The 21,026-nt window shown below is 36.7% G+C and overlaps 1 protein-coding gene across 3 annotated transcripts in view; it reads right to left on the minus strand.

Annotated features, from left to right (window-relative positions):
- The window catches only part of CWF19L2 (CWF19 like cell cycle control factor 2), a 194,476-nt gene extending 173,519 nt beyond the window's left edge, over positions 1 to 20,957 (minus strand). For all 3 annotated transcript variants that reach the window (XM_019948742.3, XM_019948743.3, XM_019948741.3), the window contains exons 1-3: positions 20,819 to 20,957; positions 19,165 to 19,275; positions 18,303 to 18,425 (exon numbers count right to left, since the gene is read on the minus strand). In XM_019948742.3, the coding sequence (XP_019804301.2) occupies positions 18,303 to 18,425; positions 19,165 to 19,275; positions 20,819 to 20,911 (327 nt within the window). In that variant the 5' untranslated portion in view covers positions 20,912 to 20,957. The remainder of the gene's footprint in view (positions 1 to 18,302; positions 18,426 to 19,164; positions 19,276 to 20,818) is intronic.
- Positions 20,958 to 21,026: the final 69 nt, after the last annotated feature.

Consider the following 21,026-nt stretch of genomic DNA (forward strand, 5'->3'; position numbering starts at 1 on the left):
TGAACATTCTTAGGATGCAAGGACAGACAAAGAATAATTACCATGGAAGGAACAATTATTAGAGTACTATGAGCAGAGAAATCCCCAGAGCTCACAAAGGGCGAGAAGACATTCTAGTTCCCACCAACCAGAATAGAGAAATCTCCTTGAATACCGAGGGCAATCAGCAGAGAAACCACAAAGGGCACGCCTTAGCATGTCTTAGAAGTAATGGCTACTCTAGATGCACACAAACATAACTTAAACACCAGCCTTTGAAAAGTATTAAGCTAATACACAAGTAACCTACTCCCCACCAAAAGAAAACTCAAGACCCTTTACAGGAAGACAACAAATCCAGTAGTCACAATATAACTTTCACAAGGTTCAGCATCTAATTAGAAATTACTAGACATTCAAAGCACGAAAATGTGACCCAAAGACAAGAAAAGAAATCAGTTAATCAAAACAGAACAAGAAATAAAGAGATAATGACATAGCAAACTAGGATTTTGACACCGCTGTTATAAATATGCCCAAGGAAAGGAAAGCATGAACAAATAGGAGTCAAAATGAAGATATAAAAAACACCCAAATGAAATGTCTAATGATGAAAAATACAATAATTGAAATGAAAACTTTAATGACTGGGGATAACAGCCAACTAGATGCTACAAAAGAAAAGCCTAGTGAACTTGAACCTAAAATGCAACAGTAATATCTATCCAAACTGAAGAACAGAAAAGGCTAGAACGAAAATAAATAAAGGTTCAGTGACTTATGGGACAGAATTAAGGAGACTAGCAGAATAAGAGGGGACACAAAAAACATTTCACGAAAATAATAGCCAGAAAGTTTCAAATTTGATGGAAACTATGAACTCATAAATCAAAAAAGCACAATGAACCCAAGGCAGGTTAAAGAAAAAGAAAACAGTATCAAACGTATCATAATTGATTTGCTAAAAAAAATGATAAAGAAAAAATTTTAAAAGCATTCAGAGCAGAAAGAAATATATACAGAGAGAAAGGGATAAACATGATTGCAAATGTCTCTCATTAGGAACAATGTAGGCAAAAGACAATAAAATGACATCTTAAAGTACAGGAAAAGAACTATAAACTTAAAATTATCTGTCTAGGAAAAAAACTTTAAAAATGAAGACTAAACAAAACAAATTTTCAGACAAACAGTAACTTAGACAAATGTCACAAAATAAGCCCCAGTAAAATTAAGAAAACTGCAACCATATCAAGCATCTTTGCCAATGCTGTGAGACTAGAAACCAAGTAAAGAAAAAAACTGCAAAAAAACACAAACGGGGGGACCTTGAAGATGGCGGAAGAGTAAGACGTGGAGATCACCTTCCTCCCCACAGATACACCAGAAATACATCTACACGTGGAACAACTCCTACAGAACACCTACTGAACGCTGGCAGAACACCTCAGACCTCCCAAAAGGCAAGGAACTCCCCACGTACCTGGGTAGGGCAAAAGAAAAAAAAGAAAAAACAGAGACAAAAGAATAGGGACGGCACCTGCACCAATGGGAGGGAGCTGTGAAGGAGGAAAAGTTTCCACACACTAGGAAGCCCCTTCGCGGGCAGAGACTGCGGGTGGTGGAGGGGGAAAGCTTCGGGGCGGAAACTCCGGAAGAGAGCACATCAACAGGGGTGCGGAGGGCAAAGCGGAGAGATTCCCGCACAGAGGATTGGTGCCGACCAGCACTCACCAGCCCGAGAGGTTTGTCTGCTCACCCGCTGGGGCGGGCACGGCTGGCAGCTGATGCTCGGGCTTCGGTTAGGAGTGCAGGGAGAGGACTGGGGTTGGCGGCGTGAACACAGCCTGCAGGGGGTTAGTGCGCCACGGCTAGCCGGGAGGGAGTCCGGGGAAAAGTCTGCACCTGCCGAAGAGGCAAGAGACTTTTTCTTCCCTCTTTGTTTCCTGGTGCGTGAGGAGAGGGGTTTAAGAACGCTGCTTGAGGGAACTCCGGAGACGGGTGTGAGCCGCGGCTAAAAGCGCAAACCCCAGAGACGGGCGCGAGCCGCGGCTAAAAGCGCGGACCCCCGAGACGGGCGGGAGACGATAAGGCTGCTGCTGCTGCCACCAAGGGGCCTGTGTGTGAGCACAGGTCACTCTCCACACCCCTCTTCCGCGGAGCCTGTGCAGCCTGCCACTGCCAGGTTCCCGGGATCCAGGGACAACTTCCCCGGGAGAACGCACAGCGCACCTCAGGCTGGTGCAAAGTCACGCCGGCCTTTGCCGCCGCAGGGCCGCCCCGCACTCCTTGCCCCTCCCTACCCCCCGGCCTGAGTGCGCCAGAGCCCCCGAATCAGCGGCTCTTTTAACCCCGCCCTGTCTGAGCAAAAAACAGACGGCCTCCAGCGACCTACACGCAGTGGCACGGCCAAATCCAAAGCTGAGCACCTGGGAGCTGTGAGAACAAAGAAGAGAAAGGGAAATCTCTCCCAGCAGCCTCAGAAGCAGCGGATTAAAGCTCCACAATCAACTTTATGTACCCTGCATCTGTGGAATACCTGAATAGACAACCAATCATCCCAAATTAAGGAAGTGGACTTTAGGAGCAAGATCAATGATTTTTTTCCCCTTTTCCTCTTTTTGTGAATGTATATGTGTATGCTTCTGTGTGAGATCCTGTCTGTATAGTCTTCCTTCCACCATTTGTCCTAAGGTTCTATCCGTCCATGGTTTTTTTTTTTAATTTTTTTTCTTAATAATCAATTTTAACTTTAATAACGTTATTATACTTTACCTTCGTTCTTTCTTTCTTTCTTTCTTTCCTTCCTTCCTTCCCTCCTTTAGACAACGAATCATCCCAAATTGAGGAGGTGGTCTCTGACAGCAAGATTTATGATTTTTCCCCATTTACCTCTTTTAGTGAGGGTGTATATGTATGCTTCTGTGTAAGATTTTGTCTGTATAGCTTTGCTTCCAACATTTCTCCTAAGGTTCTATCCGTCCCTTTTTTTTTTTTTTCTAAATACGAATTTTTTAATTCAATAACTTTATTATACTTTATTTTATTTTTACTGTATCTTCTTTCTGTCTTTTTTCCTTCTTTCCCTCCTTCCTTCCTTCCTCCCTCCCTCCCTCCCTCCTTTCTTTCCTTCTTGCCTTCTTTCCTTCTTTGCTTTTCTTTCTTTCTTCCTTCCTTCCTTCCCTCCTTTCCTTCTTTCTTTCCTCATACCTCTACTAATTCCCTCTACTTTTTCTCCCTTTTATTCTGAGCCGTGTGGATGAAAAGCTCTTGGTGCTCCAGCCAGGAGTCAGGGCTCTGCCTCTGAGGTAGGAGAGCCAACTTCAGGACACTGGTCAACAAGAGACCTCCCAGCTCCACATAATATCAAATGGCGAAAATCTCCCAGAGACCTCCATCTTAACACCAGCACCCACCTTCACTCAAAGACCAGCAAGCCACAGTGCTGGACAACCTATGCCAAACAACTAGCAAAACAGGAACACAACCCCACCCATTAGCAGAGAGGCTGCCTAAAATCATAATAAGGCCACAGACACCCCAAAACACACCACCAGACGTGAACCTGCCCACTAGAGAGACAAGATCCAGCCTCATCCACCACAACACAGGCACTATCCCCTCCACCAGGAAGCCTACACAACCCACTTAACCAACCTTAGCCACTGGAGACAGACATCAAAAACAGCAGGAACTACGAACCTGCAGCCTGCAAAAAGGAGACCCCAAACACAGTAAGATAAGCAAAATGAGAAGACAGAAAAACACACAGCAGATAAAGGAGCAAGATAAAAATGCACCAGACCTAACAAATGAAGAGGAAATAGGCAGCTTACCTGAAAAAGAATTCAGAATAATGATAGTAAGGATGATCCGAAATCTTGGAGATAGAATGGAAAAAATGCAAGAATCAGTTAACAAGGACCTAGAAGAACTAAAGATGAAACAAGCAATGATGAACAACACAATAAATGAAATTAAAAGTACTATAGATGGGATCAATAGCAGAATAACTGAGGCAGAAGAACGGATAAGTGACCTGGAAGATAAAATAGTGAAAATAACTACTGCAGAGCAGAATAAAGAAAAAAGAATGAAAAGAACTGAGGACAGTCTCAGAGACCTCTGGGACAACATTAAACGCACCAACATTCGAATTATAGAGGTTCCAGAAGAAGAGAAAAAGAAAGGGACTGAGAAAATATTTGAAGAGATTATAGTTGAAAACTTCCCTAATATGGGAAAGGAAATAGTTAATCAAGTCCAGGAAGCACAGAGAGTCCCATACAGGATAAATCCAAGGAGAAATACGCCAAGACACATATTAATCAAACTGTCAAAAATTAAATACAAAGAAAGCATATTAAAAGCAGCAAGGGAAAAACAACAAATAACACATAAGGGAATCCACATAAGGTTAACAGCTGATCTCTCAGCAGAAACCCTACAAGCCAGAAGGGAGTGGCAGGACATACTGAAAGTGACGAAGGAGAAAAACCTGCAGCCAAGACTACTCTACCCAGCAAGGATCTCATTCAGATTTGATGGAGAAATTAAAACCTTTACAGACAAGCAAAAGCTGAGAGAGTTCAGCACCACCAAACCAGCTTTACAACAAATGCTAAAGGATCTTCTCTAGGCAAGAAACACAAGAGAAGGAAAAGACCTATAATAACAAACCCAAAACAATTTAGAAAATGGGAATAGGAACATACATATCAATAATTACGTTAAATGTAAATGGACTAAATGCTCCCACCAAAAGACACAGATTAGCTGAATGGATACAAAAACAAGACCCTTATATATGCTGTCTACAAGAGACCCACTTCAGACCTAGAGACACATACAAACTGAAAGTAAGGGGATGGAAAAAGATATTCCATGCAAATGGAAACCAAAAGAAAGCTGGAGTAGCAATTCTCATATCAGACAAAATAGACTTTAAAATAAAAACTATGAGAAGAGACAAAGAAGGACACTACATAATGATCAAGGGATCGATCCAAGAAGAAGATATAACAATTGTAAATATTTATGCACCCAACATAGGAGCACCTCAATACATAAGGCAAATACTAACAGCCATAAAAGGGGAAATCGACAGTAACACATTCATAGTAGGGGACTTAAACACTCGACTTTCACCCATGGACAGATCATCCAAAATGAAAATAAATAAGGAAACACAAGCTTTAAATGATACATTAAACAAGATGGACTTAATTGATATTTATAGGACACTCCATCCAAAAACAACAGAATACACATTTTTCTCAAGTGCTCATGGAACATTCTCCAGGATAGATCATATCTTGGGTCACAAATCAAGCCTTGGTAAATTTAAGAAAATTGAAATTGTATCAAGTATCCTTTCTGACCACAACGCCATGAGACTAGATATCAATTACAGGAAAAGATCTGTAAAAAATACAAACACATGGAGGCTAAACAATACACTACTTAATAATGAAGTGATCACTGAAGAAATCAAAGAGGAAATCAAAAAATACCTAGAAACAAATGACAATGGAGACACAACGACCCAAAACTTGTGGGATGCAGCAAAAGCAGTTCTAAGGGGGAAGTTTATAGCAATACAAGCCCACCTTAAGAAGCAGGAAACATCTAGAATAAGAAACCTAACCTTGCACCTCAAGCAATTAGAGAAAGAAGAACAAAAAATCCCCAAAGCTAGCAGAAGGAAAGAAATCATAAAAATCAGATCAGAAATAAATGAAAAAGAAATGAAGGAAACAATAGCAAAGATCAATAAAACTAAAAGCTGGTTCTTTGAGAAGATAAACAAAATAGATAAACCACTAGCCAGACTCATCAAGAAAAAAAGGGAGAAGACTCAAATCAACAGAATTAGAAATGAAAAAGGAGAGGTAACAACTGACACTGCAGAAATAAAAGAGATCATGAGAGATTACTACAAGCAACTCTATGCCAATAAAATGGACAATCTGGAAGAAATGGACAAATTCTTAGAAATGCACAACCTGCCAAGACTGAATCAGGAAGAAATAGAAAATATGAACAGACCAATCACAAGCACTGAAATTGAAACTGTGATTAAAAATCTTCCAACAAAGAAAAGCCCAGGACCAAATGGCTTACAGGCGAATTCTATCAAACATTTAGAGAAGAGCTAACACCTATCCTTCTCAAACTCTTCCAAAATATAGCAGAGGGAGGAACACTCCCAAATTCCTTCTACGAGGCCACCATCACCTTGATACCAAAACCAGACAAGGATGTCACAAAGAAAGAAAACTACAGGACAATATCACTGATGAACATAGATGCAAAAATCCTCAACAAAATACTAGCAAACAGAATCCAACAGCACATTAAAAGGATCATACACCATGATCAAGTGCGGTTTATTCCAGGAATGCAAGGATTCTTCAATATATGCAAATCTATCAATGTGATAAATCATATTAACAAATTGAAGGAGAAAAACCATATGATCATCTCAATAGATGCAGAGAAAGCTTTTGACAAAATTCAACACCCATTTATGATAAAAACCCCGCAGAAAGTAGGCATAGAGGGAACTTTCCTCAACATAATAAAGGCCATATATGACAAACCCACAGCAAACATCATCCTCAATGGTGAAAAACTGAAAGCATTTCCACTAAGATCAGGAACAAGACAAGGTTGCCCACTCTCACCACTCTTATTCAACATAGTTTTGGAAGTTTTAGCCACAGCAATTAGAGAAGAAAAGGAAATAAAAGGAATCCAAATCGGAGAAGAAGAAGTAAAGCTGTCACTGTTTGCAGATGACATGATCCTATACATAGAGAATCATAAAGATGCTACCAGAAAACTAATCAATGAATTTGGTAAAGTGGCAGGATACAAAATTAATGCAGAGAAATCTCTGGCATTCCTATATACTAGTGATGAAAAATCTGAAAGTGAAATCAAGAAAACACTCCCATTTACCATTGCAACAAAAAGAATAAAATATCTAGGAATAAACCTACCTAAGGAGACAAAAGACCTGTATGCAGAAAATTATAAGACACTGATGAAAGAAATTAAAGATGATACAAATAGATGGAGAGATATACCATGTTCTTGGATTGGAAGAATCAACATTGTGAAAATGACTCTACTACCCAAAGCAATCTATAGATTCAATGCAATCCCTATCAAACTACCACTGGCATTTTTCACAGAACTAGAACAAAAAATTTTGCAATTTGTATGGAAACACAAAAGACCCCGAATAGCCAAAGCAAATTTGAGAACGAAAAAAGGAACTGGAGGAATCAGGCTCCCTGACTTCAGACTATACTACAAAGCTACAGTTATCAAGATGGTATGGTACTGGCACAAAAACAGAAAGATAGATCAATGGAACAGGATAGAAAGCCCAGAGATAAACCCACGCACATATGGACACCTTATCTTTGATAAAGTGGCAGGAATGTACAGTGGAGAAAGGACAGCCTCTTCAATAAGTGGTGCTGGGAAAACTGGACAGGTACATGTAAAAGTATGAGATTAGATCACTCCCTAACACCATACACAAAAATAAGCTCAAAATGGATTAAAGACCTAAATATAAGGCCAGAAACTATCAAACTCTTAGAGGAAAACATAGGCAGAACACTCTATGACATAAATCACAGCAAGATCCTTTCTGACCCACCTCCTAGAGTAATGGAAATAAAAACAAAAATAAACAAATGGGACCTAATGAAACTTCAAAGCTTTTGCACAGCAAAGGAAACCATAAACAAGACCAAAAGACAACCCTCAGAATGGGAGAAAATATTTGCAAATGAAGCAACCGACAAAGGATTAATCTCCAAAATTTACAAGCAGCTCATGCAGCTCAATAACAAAAAAACAAACAACCCAATCCAAAAATGGGCAGAAGACCTAAACAGACATTTCTCCAAAGAAGATATACAGACTGCCAACAAACACATGAAAGAATGCTCAACATCATTAATCATTAGAGAAATGCAAATCAAAACTACAATGAGATATCATCTCACACCAGTCAGAATGGCTATCATCAAAAAATCTAGAAACAATAAATGCTGGAGAGGGTGTGGAGAAAAGGGAACACTCTTACACTGCTGGTGGGAATGTGAATTGGTTCAGCCACTATGGAGAACAGTATGGAGGTTCCTTAAAAAGCTACAAATAGAACTACCATATGACCCAGCAATCCCACTACTGGGCATATACCCTGAGAAAACCATAATTCAAAAGAGTCATGTACCAAAATGTTCATTGCAGCTCTATTTACAATAGCCCAGAGATGGAAACAACCTAAGTGCCCATCATCCGATGAATAGATAAAGAAGATGTGGCACATATATACAATGGAATATTACTCAGCCATAAAAAGAAATGAAATTGAGCTATTTGTAATGAGGTAGATGGACCTAGAGTCTGTCATACAGAGCGAAGTAAGTCAGAAAGAAAAAGACAAATACCGTATGCTAACACATATATATGGAATTTAAGAAAAAAAAATGTCATGAAGAACCTAGGGGTAAGACAGGAATAAAGACGCAGACCTACTAGAGAACGGACTTGAGGTTATGGGGAGGGGGAAGGGTGAGCTGTGACAGGGCGAGAGAGAGTCATGGACATATACACACTAACAAACGTAGTAAGGTAGATAGCTAGTGGGAAGCAGCCGCATGGCACAGGGATATTGGCTCGGTGCTTTGTGACAGCCTGGAGGGGTGGGATAGGGAGGGTGGGAGGGAGGGAGACGCAAGAGGGAAGAAATATGGGAACATATGTATATGTATAACTGATTCACTTTGTTATAAAGCAGAAACTAACACACCACTGTAAAGCAATTATACCCCAATAAAGATGTTAAAAACAAAAACACAAACACGTGGAGGCTAAAGAATTTGCTACTAAAAATCCAATGGATCACTGAAGAAATCAAAGAGGAAATAATACCTAGAAACAAATAACACTGAAAAGATGATGATCCAAAACATACGGGACGAGAAAAAGCAGTTCTAAGAGGGAACTTTACAGTGATACAAGCTTATGTCAGGAAGCAAGAAAAAACTCAAATAAAGAACCTGACTTACCCCTGAAGAAACAAGCAAAAGAAGAAACAAAACTCAAAGTTAGTAGTAGGAAAGAAACCATAAAGATCAGAGCAGAAATAAATGAAACAGAGACTTAAAAAAACAACAGAAAAGATCAATGAAACTAAAAGCTTGCTCTCTGAAAAGATAAACAAAACCAATAAACCTTTAGCCAGATTCATCAGAGAAAAAGAGAAATGGTCCAATCAGAAATGAAAAAGTATAAGTTACAACACCACAGAAATACAAAAGGTCAAAAGAGTCTACTAAGAACAACTATATGCCAATAAAATGAAAAACCTAGAAGAAACAGACAAATTCTTGGAAAGGTACAATCTCCCAAGAGTGAACCAAGAAGAAATAGAAAAGTATGAATACATCAATTATCAGTAATGAAACTGAATCAGTAATTTAAAAAAAAAAACAAACTCCAAACAGACAAAAGTCCAGGACCAGATGGCTTCACACGTGAATTCTACCAAACATTTAGAGAAGAGTTAACAGCTATCCTTCTCAAACTATTCCAAAAAAATTGCAGAGGAAGGAACATTTCCAAACTCATTCTCTGAGGCCAGAATCACCCTAATACCAAAACCAGACAAACATATTGAGAAAAAAAAATTACCGGCCAATATCACTGCTGAAGATAGATGCAAAACTCCTCAACAGGAGATAAGCAAATTCAATCCAACAATACATTAAAAGGATCATTCACCTTTGTCAAGTAGGATTTACCCCAGGGATGCAAGGATTTTTCAATACTTACAAGTCAATCAATGTGATACACCACATTAACAAATTGAAGAATTAAAACCATATGACCATCTCAATAGATGCAGAAAAACCTTACATTAAAGTTCAACATTTATGATAAAAACTCTCCAGAAAGTGGGCATAATAAAGGCCATATATGACAAATCCACAGCTAACGTCATGCTCAATTTCCTCTACGATCAGGAACAAAACAAGGATGCCCACTCTTGCCACTTTTATTCAACATAGTTTTAGAAGTCCTAGCCACAATCGGACAAGAAAAAGAAATAAAAGGAGTCCAAATTGGAACAGAAGAAGTAAAACTGTCATTATCTAGAAGTGACATGACACTATACATAGAAAATCCTAAAAGCACTACCAGAAAACTACTAGAGCTTATCTATGAATTCAGTAAAGTTGCAGGATACAATACTAATATACAGAAATCTGTTGCATCTCTATACACCAACAGTGAACTATCAGAAACAGAATGTAAGAAACAACCCCATTTACCACCACATCAAAAAGAATAAAATATCTAGGAATAAGCCTACCTAGCGAGGTAAAAGACCTGTACTCGGAAAAATATAAGACACTGATGAAAGAAACTGAAGAAGACACAAATAGAAAGATATACCTGTGTTCTTGGATCGAAAGAATTAACATTGTTAAAATGACCATACTACCCAAGGCAATCTACAGATTCACTGCAATCCCTATCAAATTACCAATGGCGTTTTTCACAGAACTAGAACAAATAATTTTAAAACTTCTTTGGAAACACAAAAGGCACTGAATAGCTAAAGCTATCTTGAGAAAGAAGAACAGAGATGGAGGAATCATGCTTCCAGACTTCAGATTATACTACAAAGCTACAGTAATAAAAACAGTACGGCACTGGCACCAAAAAAAAGACACATAGATCAATGCAACAGGATAGAGAGCCCAGAAATAAACCCACACACCTATGGTCAATTAATCTATGACAAAGGAGGCAAAAATATACAATGGAGAAAAGACAGTCCCTTCAATAAGTGGTGCTGGGAAAACTGGACAGCTACACATAAAAGAATGAAATTAGAACATTCTCTAACACCGTATACAAATATAAACTCAAAATGTATTAAAGACCTAAATATAAGACCTATACTATAAAACTCCTAAAAGAAAACATAGGCAGAACACTCTGACATATATCTCAGCAATATATTTTTGGATCCGTCTCTTAAAGCAAAGGAAACAGAATCAAAAGTAAATAAATGGGACCTAATTAAACTTAAAATCTTTGGCACAGCAAAGGAAACAACTGACAAAACGAAAAGACAACCTACTGAATGGGAGAAAATATTTGCAAATGATATGACTGAAAGGGGTTAATACCCCACATATATAAACAACTCATACAACTCGTAATCAAAAAAACAAATAACCCATTTAAAAAATGGGCAGAAGAACTGAACAGACATTTTTCCAAAGAGGAAATGAAGATGGCTGATGGGCAAAAAGATACTCAACATCGTTAATTATCAGGGAAATGCAAATCAAAACCACAATGAGATATCACCTCACACCTGTCAGAATGGCTATCATCAAAAAGAACGCAAATGACAAATGACAAGGATGTGAAGAAAAGGGAACCATGCTACACTGTTGGTGAAATGTAAACTGGTGCAGCCACTGTGGAAAACAGTATGGAGGTTTCTCAAAAAACTAAAAATACAACTACCATATGATCTAGCAATTCCACTCCCAAGTATATACCCCCAAAAAACAAAGACACTAATTCAAAAAGATACATGAACCCGAATGTTCAGAGCAGCATTATTTACAATCACCAAGGTATGGAAGCAACTGAAATGTCCACCAACAGATGAATGGATAAAGATATGTCATATATATATATATATATATATATATATATATATATATAATAGAACAGAATACTACTCAGCCATAAAAAAGAATGAAGTTTTGCCATTTGCAGCAACATGGACAGACCTGGAGGGCATTATGCTAAGTGAAGTAGTAAGTGAGACAAAGAAAGACAAATACTACAAAATATCACTTATATGTGGTATCTAAAAATAAAACAAACTAGTGAATAAAACAAAAAGAAAGCAGACTCACAGATATAGAGGGTAAACTAGTAGTTAACAGTGGGGAGAGAGAAGGGGAAAGGGGCAATATAGGCACAGGGGATTAAAATTAAGGGTTATTATGGGATTATATTAAATCATGTCTGTGAAACTTTTGAAAAGTATAAGGCACTACAAAATTTTAAAAATCTTTCATTCAACTAAAAAAAACATAGAATGAATCAATGAATGAATAAACAAATAAGAACACTAAAATAAAACCAACTAACCCAAATGAAGCTAGGAAGAGAAAAAATAAATGGGACAAATAGAAAAGGGAAAGCAAGATGGCAGACAAACTCAAACATACCTGTAATTACATTAAACATTAATAATCTAAACCAGCACTATCTAATAGGATCTTTCTATACCTACACCGCCCAATATGGTAGCCACTAACCTAGCCATGTGTGTCTACAAACACTTAAAAAATCTGGCTAGTGACCCTGAAGAAATGAACTTTCAACCTGATATAACTTCAGTAAATTTTTACCAGAAATGTTAGTCAATATGGCTGTCATATTATATAGTGGAGAAAATCCTCTAATTTAAAAGGAAGAAACTGATAAGCTAGATAAAAAAGCAAGCCCCAAACACAGACTGTCCACAAGAAATACTTTCAATATAAAATAAACAGATACATTAAAACTAAAAGAATAAAAATAAATACACCATGAAAACAAAAAGTCAGAAAACTGAAAAGGCTTTATTACTATGAGACAAAAGTAGACCTTAAAGAAGAATATTACCAGAAATAAAGAGGAACATTTCATAATATAACCATCAATTCATCAAGGAGATACAACAATCTTAAATGTGTATGTATCTAACAAGACTTCAAAATACATAAGGCAAAAACTGACAAAACTGAAAGAAGAAAAAGACAAATCCACAACACAGATTTTACTGCTGCTCTCTCAGTAACTGACAGAAGAGGAAAAGAGAAAATCAGTAAGAATACAGATGACTTAACACTATGAATAAACTTTCCCATGTTGACATTCACAGAACACTACAACTAACAACAGCTGAATATACATTCATTTCAATTACATAAGGAATTTTCACCAAGATAGAGCATAGGCTAGGCCATAAAATTAGTCTCTATGATTTTTTTTTTAAAACTAAATTATACAGAGTATGTTTTGTGACAACAATAGAATTAAATTTGAAGTCAAAAACAAAACTGGTTAAATCCACAAATACCTGGAAAATTTTAAACTCATATATAGTCTGTAAGTTTAAAAAAAGTAACAAAATCAATTAGAAAATATTTTGAAAAGATGACAATGAAAACATAACACATCAAAATTAGTTAGATGGAGATACAACAGTGTTAGGAGAAAAAATTGTAGATTAAATACTCATTCGAAAATAAGAAAGATTTAGAATCAAAGACCTACACAACCCACTTCAGGAAGCTAGAAAAAGAAGAGCAAATTAAATACAAAATAGGTAGCAGGAAAGAAACAGTAAAAAGAGAGTGGAAATCAATAAAATAGAAAATACACAACTAGAAAATTAATGAAACTAAAAGGCAATTCTTTGAAAAGATTAATAAAATTGATAAACCTAAAACTATTCTAAAGGAAACAATGAGAAAATAGAAATAGCCAAAATCAGGAATGAAAGAGGGGACATAACTACAGACTCAACAGACATTAAAAGGACAATAAAGGAATATTACAATATTATGACAATAAATTCAAAAATTTAGATGAAATAAACAAATTCCTTGCAAACCTTAATTCCAAAACTAACTCAAGAATAAAGAGAAAACATTTAATACAGATATTAAAGAAATTAAATGTGTCCTTTAAGCATCCCACAAAGAAAACTCCAGGCCCAAACAGTTTGACTAGTGAGTTTTAACAATCCTTTAAGGAAGAAATCACACCAATCCTGCACAAACTCTTCTACAAATGGAAGAACAGGGAACATTTCCTAATTCATACGTGAGGCCAGCATTACCCTTACAACAAAACCCAATACCCCTCATAAACACAGATGCAAATATTCTCAACTAATTGTGAGCAAATCATATCAGAAAAAATATATATAAAATAAAATGTGCTTGTGAGTATATATAAATAAAATATTTTATAATTAAATAAACAAAAATAACCAAATAGAGTATATCCCAGAAACTCAGGTTGCTGTAACATTCAAAAATCAACCAATGTAATTCTCCATACTAACAGAATAAAGGAGAAAAATCATATGATTATATAAATAGATGCAGAAAAAGTATTTGACAAAATCCAATGCTATTCAAGACACCAACTCTTAGAAAAAAATAAAAATAGAGGAGAATTTACTCAGTCTAAAAGGGCATACATGAAAAGCCCACAGCTAACATCATGCTTAAAGGTGAAAGATAAATGCTTTCCACTTAAGATAAAGAACAGGTAAGGATGTCCACTCTCACCACTTCTATTCAACACTATATTGAAGGCCTAGCGAGTGAAATAAAATAACAAAAAATTAACAAATGGGATAAAACACCTAGAGATCGGAAAGAAAAAAAAGTGTCTTTATTCACACATAATATAATCATGTACTAAGAATCAACCAAAAAAACCTAACACTAGTACTTGTGAATTTAGCAAGGTGACAAGATACAAGGTAAATATACAAAAATCCACTGTAAACGTACATGCTAGCTGCAAATACACAAAAAATAAAATTTATTTTTTTCATTCCATTTCCAACAGCACCCCAAGAAAATAAAATATAAAATATATAACAAAAGATGATAGTAAGACCTCTACACTGAAAATTCCAGAACACTGTGAGAGAAATTAAAGAAGACTTAAAGAGATGGAGAGACATACCACATACATGATGGGTTGGAAGACTCTCTATTTTAAGATATTAATTCTCCCAAAATTGATCTACTGATGCAAAACAATTCCAATCAAAATATCAGTACATACTTTTGTTGAAAGTGATAGGCTGATTCTAAAATTTATTTTAAAAATGCAAAGAACTTAGAGTAGCAAACAATTTTCAAAAAGAACAAAATCATAGAACTTACACTACCTTATTCCAAGACTTACTCTAAACTTGCAGTAATTACAACAGTTTATTTACTGGCCAAGGAGAGACATACAAGCCAAGGGAACAGAACAGAGTCTAGAAATTAACCCACAAATATATATGCTCAATTGTATTTAAAACAAAGGAGCCTAAGTAATTCAACAAAGAAAGGTTAGCCTTCTCAACAAATGATGCTGGAACAAGTGGAAATCCACGTGGAAAAACTGAAATTTGACACTTACTACATACCATAAGCAAAAATTAACTCAAAATGAATCGCTGATAAACGAAAAAGCCAAAGCTACAAAACCTCTTGAAAAAAACACAGGAGAAAATCTTCACAACCTTGAGATGTGCAAAAATTAGGACACCAAAAGCAGTAACTACGAAAAATTAATGATAAAAGAAAATAATTAATAAATTGGACTTCATAAAAGAAAACAGAATGGCCAATAAAGACTTAAAGTAATGCTCTACATCACTGGTGTTCAGGGAAATATCACATGAAATATTACTACACATAGTAGGATGGTCAAAAAAGTACAAAGGCTGAAAATTCCAAGTGCTTGCAAAGGTGTAGAATAACTGGAATTCTCATATATTGCTGGTAGGAGTGTAAAATGGTCCAAACACTTTGGAAAACTATGGCATTCTTCCAAGAGAAAAACATGTCCACCAAATGACTTGTACACAAACATTCACAGTAGCTTTATTCATACTAGCGCAAACTAAAAAACCACCCAAATGACTTTGAACAGATAAGACAGATAAGCAAATTATGGTATATTCATACACTGGAATATAGCAATAAAGAGAAAGGAAATACTGATACATGCAATTACGTGAGTGGCAAAAACATTATGTAAAGCCAAAGAAGCCCGACACAAAAAGGATCATATTACAGTTGACCCTTGAACAATGTGGGGGTTAGGGGTGCTGATCCTCAGTGCAGTGGAAAATCCACGTGTAACTTTACAGTTGGCCATCCATATCTATGGTTCCACATCCGCAGATTCAACTAACCAACTGTAGATCGTGCAGTACTATAGTACATATTCCTCGAAAAGGATCCACGTACAAATGAACTTGTGCAGTCCAAACCCGTGTTGTTCAAGAGTCAATTATATATGAATATTCATATGAAATTCCAGAACAGCGAAAACTAATCTATAGCGTGCTAAAGCAGATCTATGCCTGCCCAATCCCAGAGTGGAGGAGGAGAGAGGGTGAGGAGGAACTGATTGCAAAGAGCCATGAAGAACTTTATGGGGAATGGAAATGCTATCTTAACTGACAGTTAAAAAGGTATATTCACTAAATAGTACAATTAATATAGGATTATTTTATTATATATAAATTATACCTCAGTAAAGCTCATTTGAAAAGTTAAAAGAAAAAAAAATAGAAACCCTGACAGTCAAGATATGCTTTCCAGCCTCACATGGATCCTCAATGGTTCCCAGCAATTCATTTGCTTCTTTTATTACCTAAGCAAAGTTGTTTCAAATCTATACTATTTCCTCAGTCCCTCCATCCTACTTCTACTCCCAAGTTGTCATCTCAGATGATGATTTTACCTTCTACTTCACAAAGGAAACAGAGAACATCAAGCAGAAACACCATCAATAATCTGCTCCCCTTCTTATTTATCTGCTACCTCCTCCTTATTTATCTGTATTTGTATACATCTTTACTACTTCCCTCTAGCTCAGAAGAGAAGGTGATCCTACTTCCCGTCTAAGCTTACCCCTTCCCCTGGAAGCTTGCTCACCCAAACTTAGCATTCTCCTCAGCAATATTTATCCCTCTCTTCCTAAAAACATTTTCTCAAAAAGACCTCCCAACCAACCTGATTCCCCTAGCTATCATTCTGTCTTTCCTACCCTTCACTGTCAGTATAAGTTTCTCTGTTCTTCTTCAGTCAACTTCAGTGTGATGTGGGCACTGAGCATTCATTCAAACTACTTTCTCTAAGGTATATGTTATACAACTTAATAGGTATGTATAAATGTACATGCTATATATTGCAACAAAAAGACTTATGTATGTTGCAGAGAAGAACAGCAATAGCAACAAGAACAACAAAGAACAGGACAGTGTGTCTCTAATAAAGGGAAGCAAGTGCCCTTAATCAATTGACATAAATGTTTAGTTGCCCTGGCAGATATATCCCCATGGAATGAGGATTCTTAACCTGTGATCCTTGTGTAAACTCCTGGGAGTTTTACAAACTCCCCTGAAATAAACAACTTTGTATATAAATTTCTTTTTGAAGAAAAGATCACTTTTATCAGATTCTCAATGGGGTCAGCAACTCAATCCCACAATTGTGGAAAAAGTACCTCTATCTTCTTTTCTCATTAAGATTTTCTAACTCCCTCTGTGCTGAGTTATATTCCAAAAAAATTTTTTTTCTATATAATATTCCTACCATTACAAAATATGCTGGATAGTCAATAAAACTATCCAGGTGTATTTCTCACTATGAATTAAGATACTGCGTTCTCAAATAAGATAGGCTTTCATGAGCCAATTATCATCTCAGGGTACACTGCCAAAAATTTAATTTCTGAAACTACAAGAAGGCCAGATTGTCAAACATGATGATTCAACTGAGAGTATAATCCTCTGAAGATCGTACCTATGAGTCCAATTATCCCTAAACATCTCTAGCTCATCACTCACTAAGCACAACATACCTTTCTCTTCCTGAAAATAAGCATGAGGGTTTGGCCTGCATTCCTATCCTCTGTGAGTCCTCTCACCCCAGACCTGGCTAGAGACAAAGCAGACCCAGCATTCTCTTCCTTTTTGTCCCAAAGATAAATATATAAATACAACCTATTTTAAAGACTTAAATGTTAATTTCTATGAAAAGCAAACAGAAGTAACAGACTCTGAAATATCTTGGCACTCTTTTCCCTTATTTTACAGTACTACTCTTTCCTGCTTCTCCTAATTTTCCAACTACTTCTACTTAATATCCTTTATTTTCTGTCTGGCTCCTCAGTATCGGTATTCTTCTTTCTTTTCAATTACCCTAGGCAATTCATCCATTCTAATGGCTTCAATGAGCAATGATTCTCAAAATGTATCTCCATCCTCTTACCTTTATCTATAACCTAAGATCCATATTTCTACCATTTCCTGGACACCTCCAAGTAGATGTCTCCCAGGCATTTTCATATCCTAACTAATAATATTATCTAAGTTCTCATATATATTTTAGGTTCCCATATGTTGTTCCTCTAAATACAATTTTCTCAAGTAGCTGCTTTGGTTAGTTTTAGTACATACTTACTGATGAACTGTCAGTTGACTCATTGTTTTTTTCACACTTTTGTTTCTTGTTCTTTTTTTTCTTCTCTTTTTTTACTTTTCTTGAATGTTTGTCTTTTTTCTTCTTTTTCTTCACAGAGTGTTCCTATAAATAATCATGTTTAAAAGGTAAGAATTTAGTTTAGCTTACTTTAAAAGGAAGTATTTTGAGGAAAAGAAACCTCTATATTCCAAAAAACTTTAAATCTTTCATGAAAGGAAACAAGGAATATGACTAAATAAATAATTTCTTCTAAGAAACTTTACCATACTTCTATAATATATGCCACTAGTAATAAATCATATAGCTAAAATTTCTTAGAAAAATATGAGGGAAGTTTTATTTGTAGATACATTGACAGATATAATCAAATAAACACATATATGCACAGACATACGTGTGTGTGTATCTCCTTCAATAAGCCCAAAAGAATTTATAGAAGATTACTAGCCACATAAAATATAACAAGATAGCATAAACTGTGGGAAGAGAAAACAAGGATTGAGACAATCCCCCTAAAAAAAAAGAAAAAGAAATAAAAGCATGACATTAAGCTTAAAACGCATAACTTTTTAGATCCATAAACTTGCCACAAGTGGGCTAGAAATTTGAAGCTAAGTTTTCTACCAGCCAACTCAACTAACAAAATCTTTCCAATGTCATTATGTCCAAAATATTATTTGGCCAGAGAGAGAAAATATTCAGTAATGCCAACTATGTGATATTCATTCTGTAACTTGCAAAAATAGTCTATAAAGTTACTCCTCCAATATTAACTTGAATAAGTACAAAAAGAAAAAAAAAGACAGATAAGCTTACATCAAGTAAGCCTGTTAGTATTCACCTGTGAGATTTGTTCAAGTCGCTTATTCACATCAGGTAGCATCCATGTTTCCTTACCCCAAAGTCGTTTAAGTTCTTTACGCCTTTCTTCCTTTTCAAAATTGGCTTTAGCCTAAAACAGTGAAAAAAGAAAAATTAACAATTGATCCACTTGCCTTTCACAAAAAAGCAAAACAAAAACTTCTCCCTCTTTCATATAAGGCTTACCAGGAATTTGCTTCTACCAAAGTATAAGAAAGATTTAAACAAAAAACTCTCCTTCCACATTACCAATTGCATTACCAATTACCAATCTCTAGTGAAATGAGCCACCAATCAAAGACAGAATCCGGGGACCTACTGTAGACCCTTCCCTCTCCCTAAGCTCCCTACCTCAAATATGACTTGAATCTCTTTTCCCTTCACTATCGCACTGATACTGCCTGACACTTTTGTAACTATTTGGGGACTGACCTCCACACCTTCAGTCTGCAGTGCCCAAACTCCTCTACCAACACCCCCAAAATGCTTCAGGAAGAATCACCTTTCTAAAAACAAATGATTATATTGCTAATTTTTATTCATCTTTCAACAACAGTCAAATAAAGTAAGATCTTTCTAGGAAGTTGTTCCTGCCTTTTCATTCTTCCCCCAAATTTCAAAGCTGGGGTTGGTCCTTCTCAAACCTCTGTACGTAGCTCTACTATACAATTTATCACAAACCCTACTCTCTCCAAAAACTGCCTGAAATATCAGAGACAAGGATGAAGGATATTTATTATACACGTATATTACATATGCTGAAATCAGGGAACAACACCAACCTTTCACCTAAGACTTATTGCCCTCTCTTCCCCTGTAAATCTGGCTGTAGTCGCTACACCTTCTCCTTCCAGTCTGTATACCGGCTCCTTCTCGTCTGCATTTAAACTCGTTTTAAACTGTTCCAGCTTAAAACAAAATCCATCACTTGTTTCACCTTACATTGCTCTCCAACTACAACTTTTCCCCTTCATTGCCACACTTCTTACATCTTGTCAGATAATTCAATAGTACAGTTTACTTCCTGCATTCTTTATGTTACCTCTACCCCATCTCAATCTTAATGAGAAATAGAATGCTTCTCAACCTTTTTCGAAGTGCTGAATTCTCTGGGTCTCTTGTCTCAATCCTTGTTTGCATCAGTAAGTATTTACAATAAGCCAATAACTGATATAAATAGTTTAAAAGGAGAATGAAACGGTCTACTCTGACAAGGCTTACATGTGTTCCTGGAAACGGAAAATTTCATTTCAGATATAGCAAGAGCGAGGATTGAGACTATATAAAACGCAGAGAGAGTCGTTGTAAGTGGCGGAGTTCTTCGAAAGTGCGCAGCTCAGGTGATCAGGTGATAGAAATGTCAAGAATGGATGATTTAAAAGATATGGAAATTCAGAGGAAATAAACAAGTCTTACTGAAAAGAATATGAGCAACTGGAGCCTGCCAGAGCATCTAGGAGGCAGAAAATACCCAAGAATTTGCGGGCATTCCAAAGGGAGACATCTACCCCCACACAACCAGGTAAGGTGAGATACCAAGGCTGCGGGGAGGCAGGAGAACCAGAGGCCTGGCTCCCAGAAAGCCTCCACTCTCTCAATTCTAAATGGTTCACGAAGCCCCCAAACAGAGGTACCTGTCCCAACACCTCGGTCCTGGAAATCCAAGTCTGTTCTTTACGCTCGTCGACGACCCTCGCATTTTCAAACCCACCACCGGCAGCCGCCATAGTGATTGTCGTAAAGTTGGGAAGCCGTCACAAAAATCTCAGTTTACGACTGTCGTAATTTACTAAACAAACCGGGACTTCCGACTAGGAGGAGGAGGGGCGCTGTCCACCAGCA

The sequence above is a fragment of the Tursiops truncatus genome, chromosome 8, assembly GCF_011762595.2.
Source record: "Tursiops truncatus isolate mTurTru1 chromosome 8, mTurTru1.mat.Y, whole genome shotgun sequence".
NCBI lineage: Eukaryota > Metazoa > Chordata > Mammalia > Artiodactyla > Delphinidae > Tursiops > Tursiops truncatus.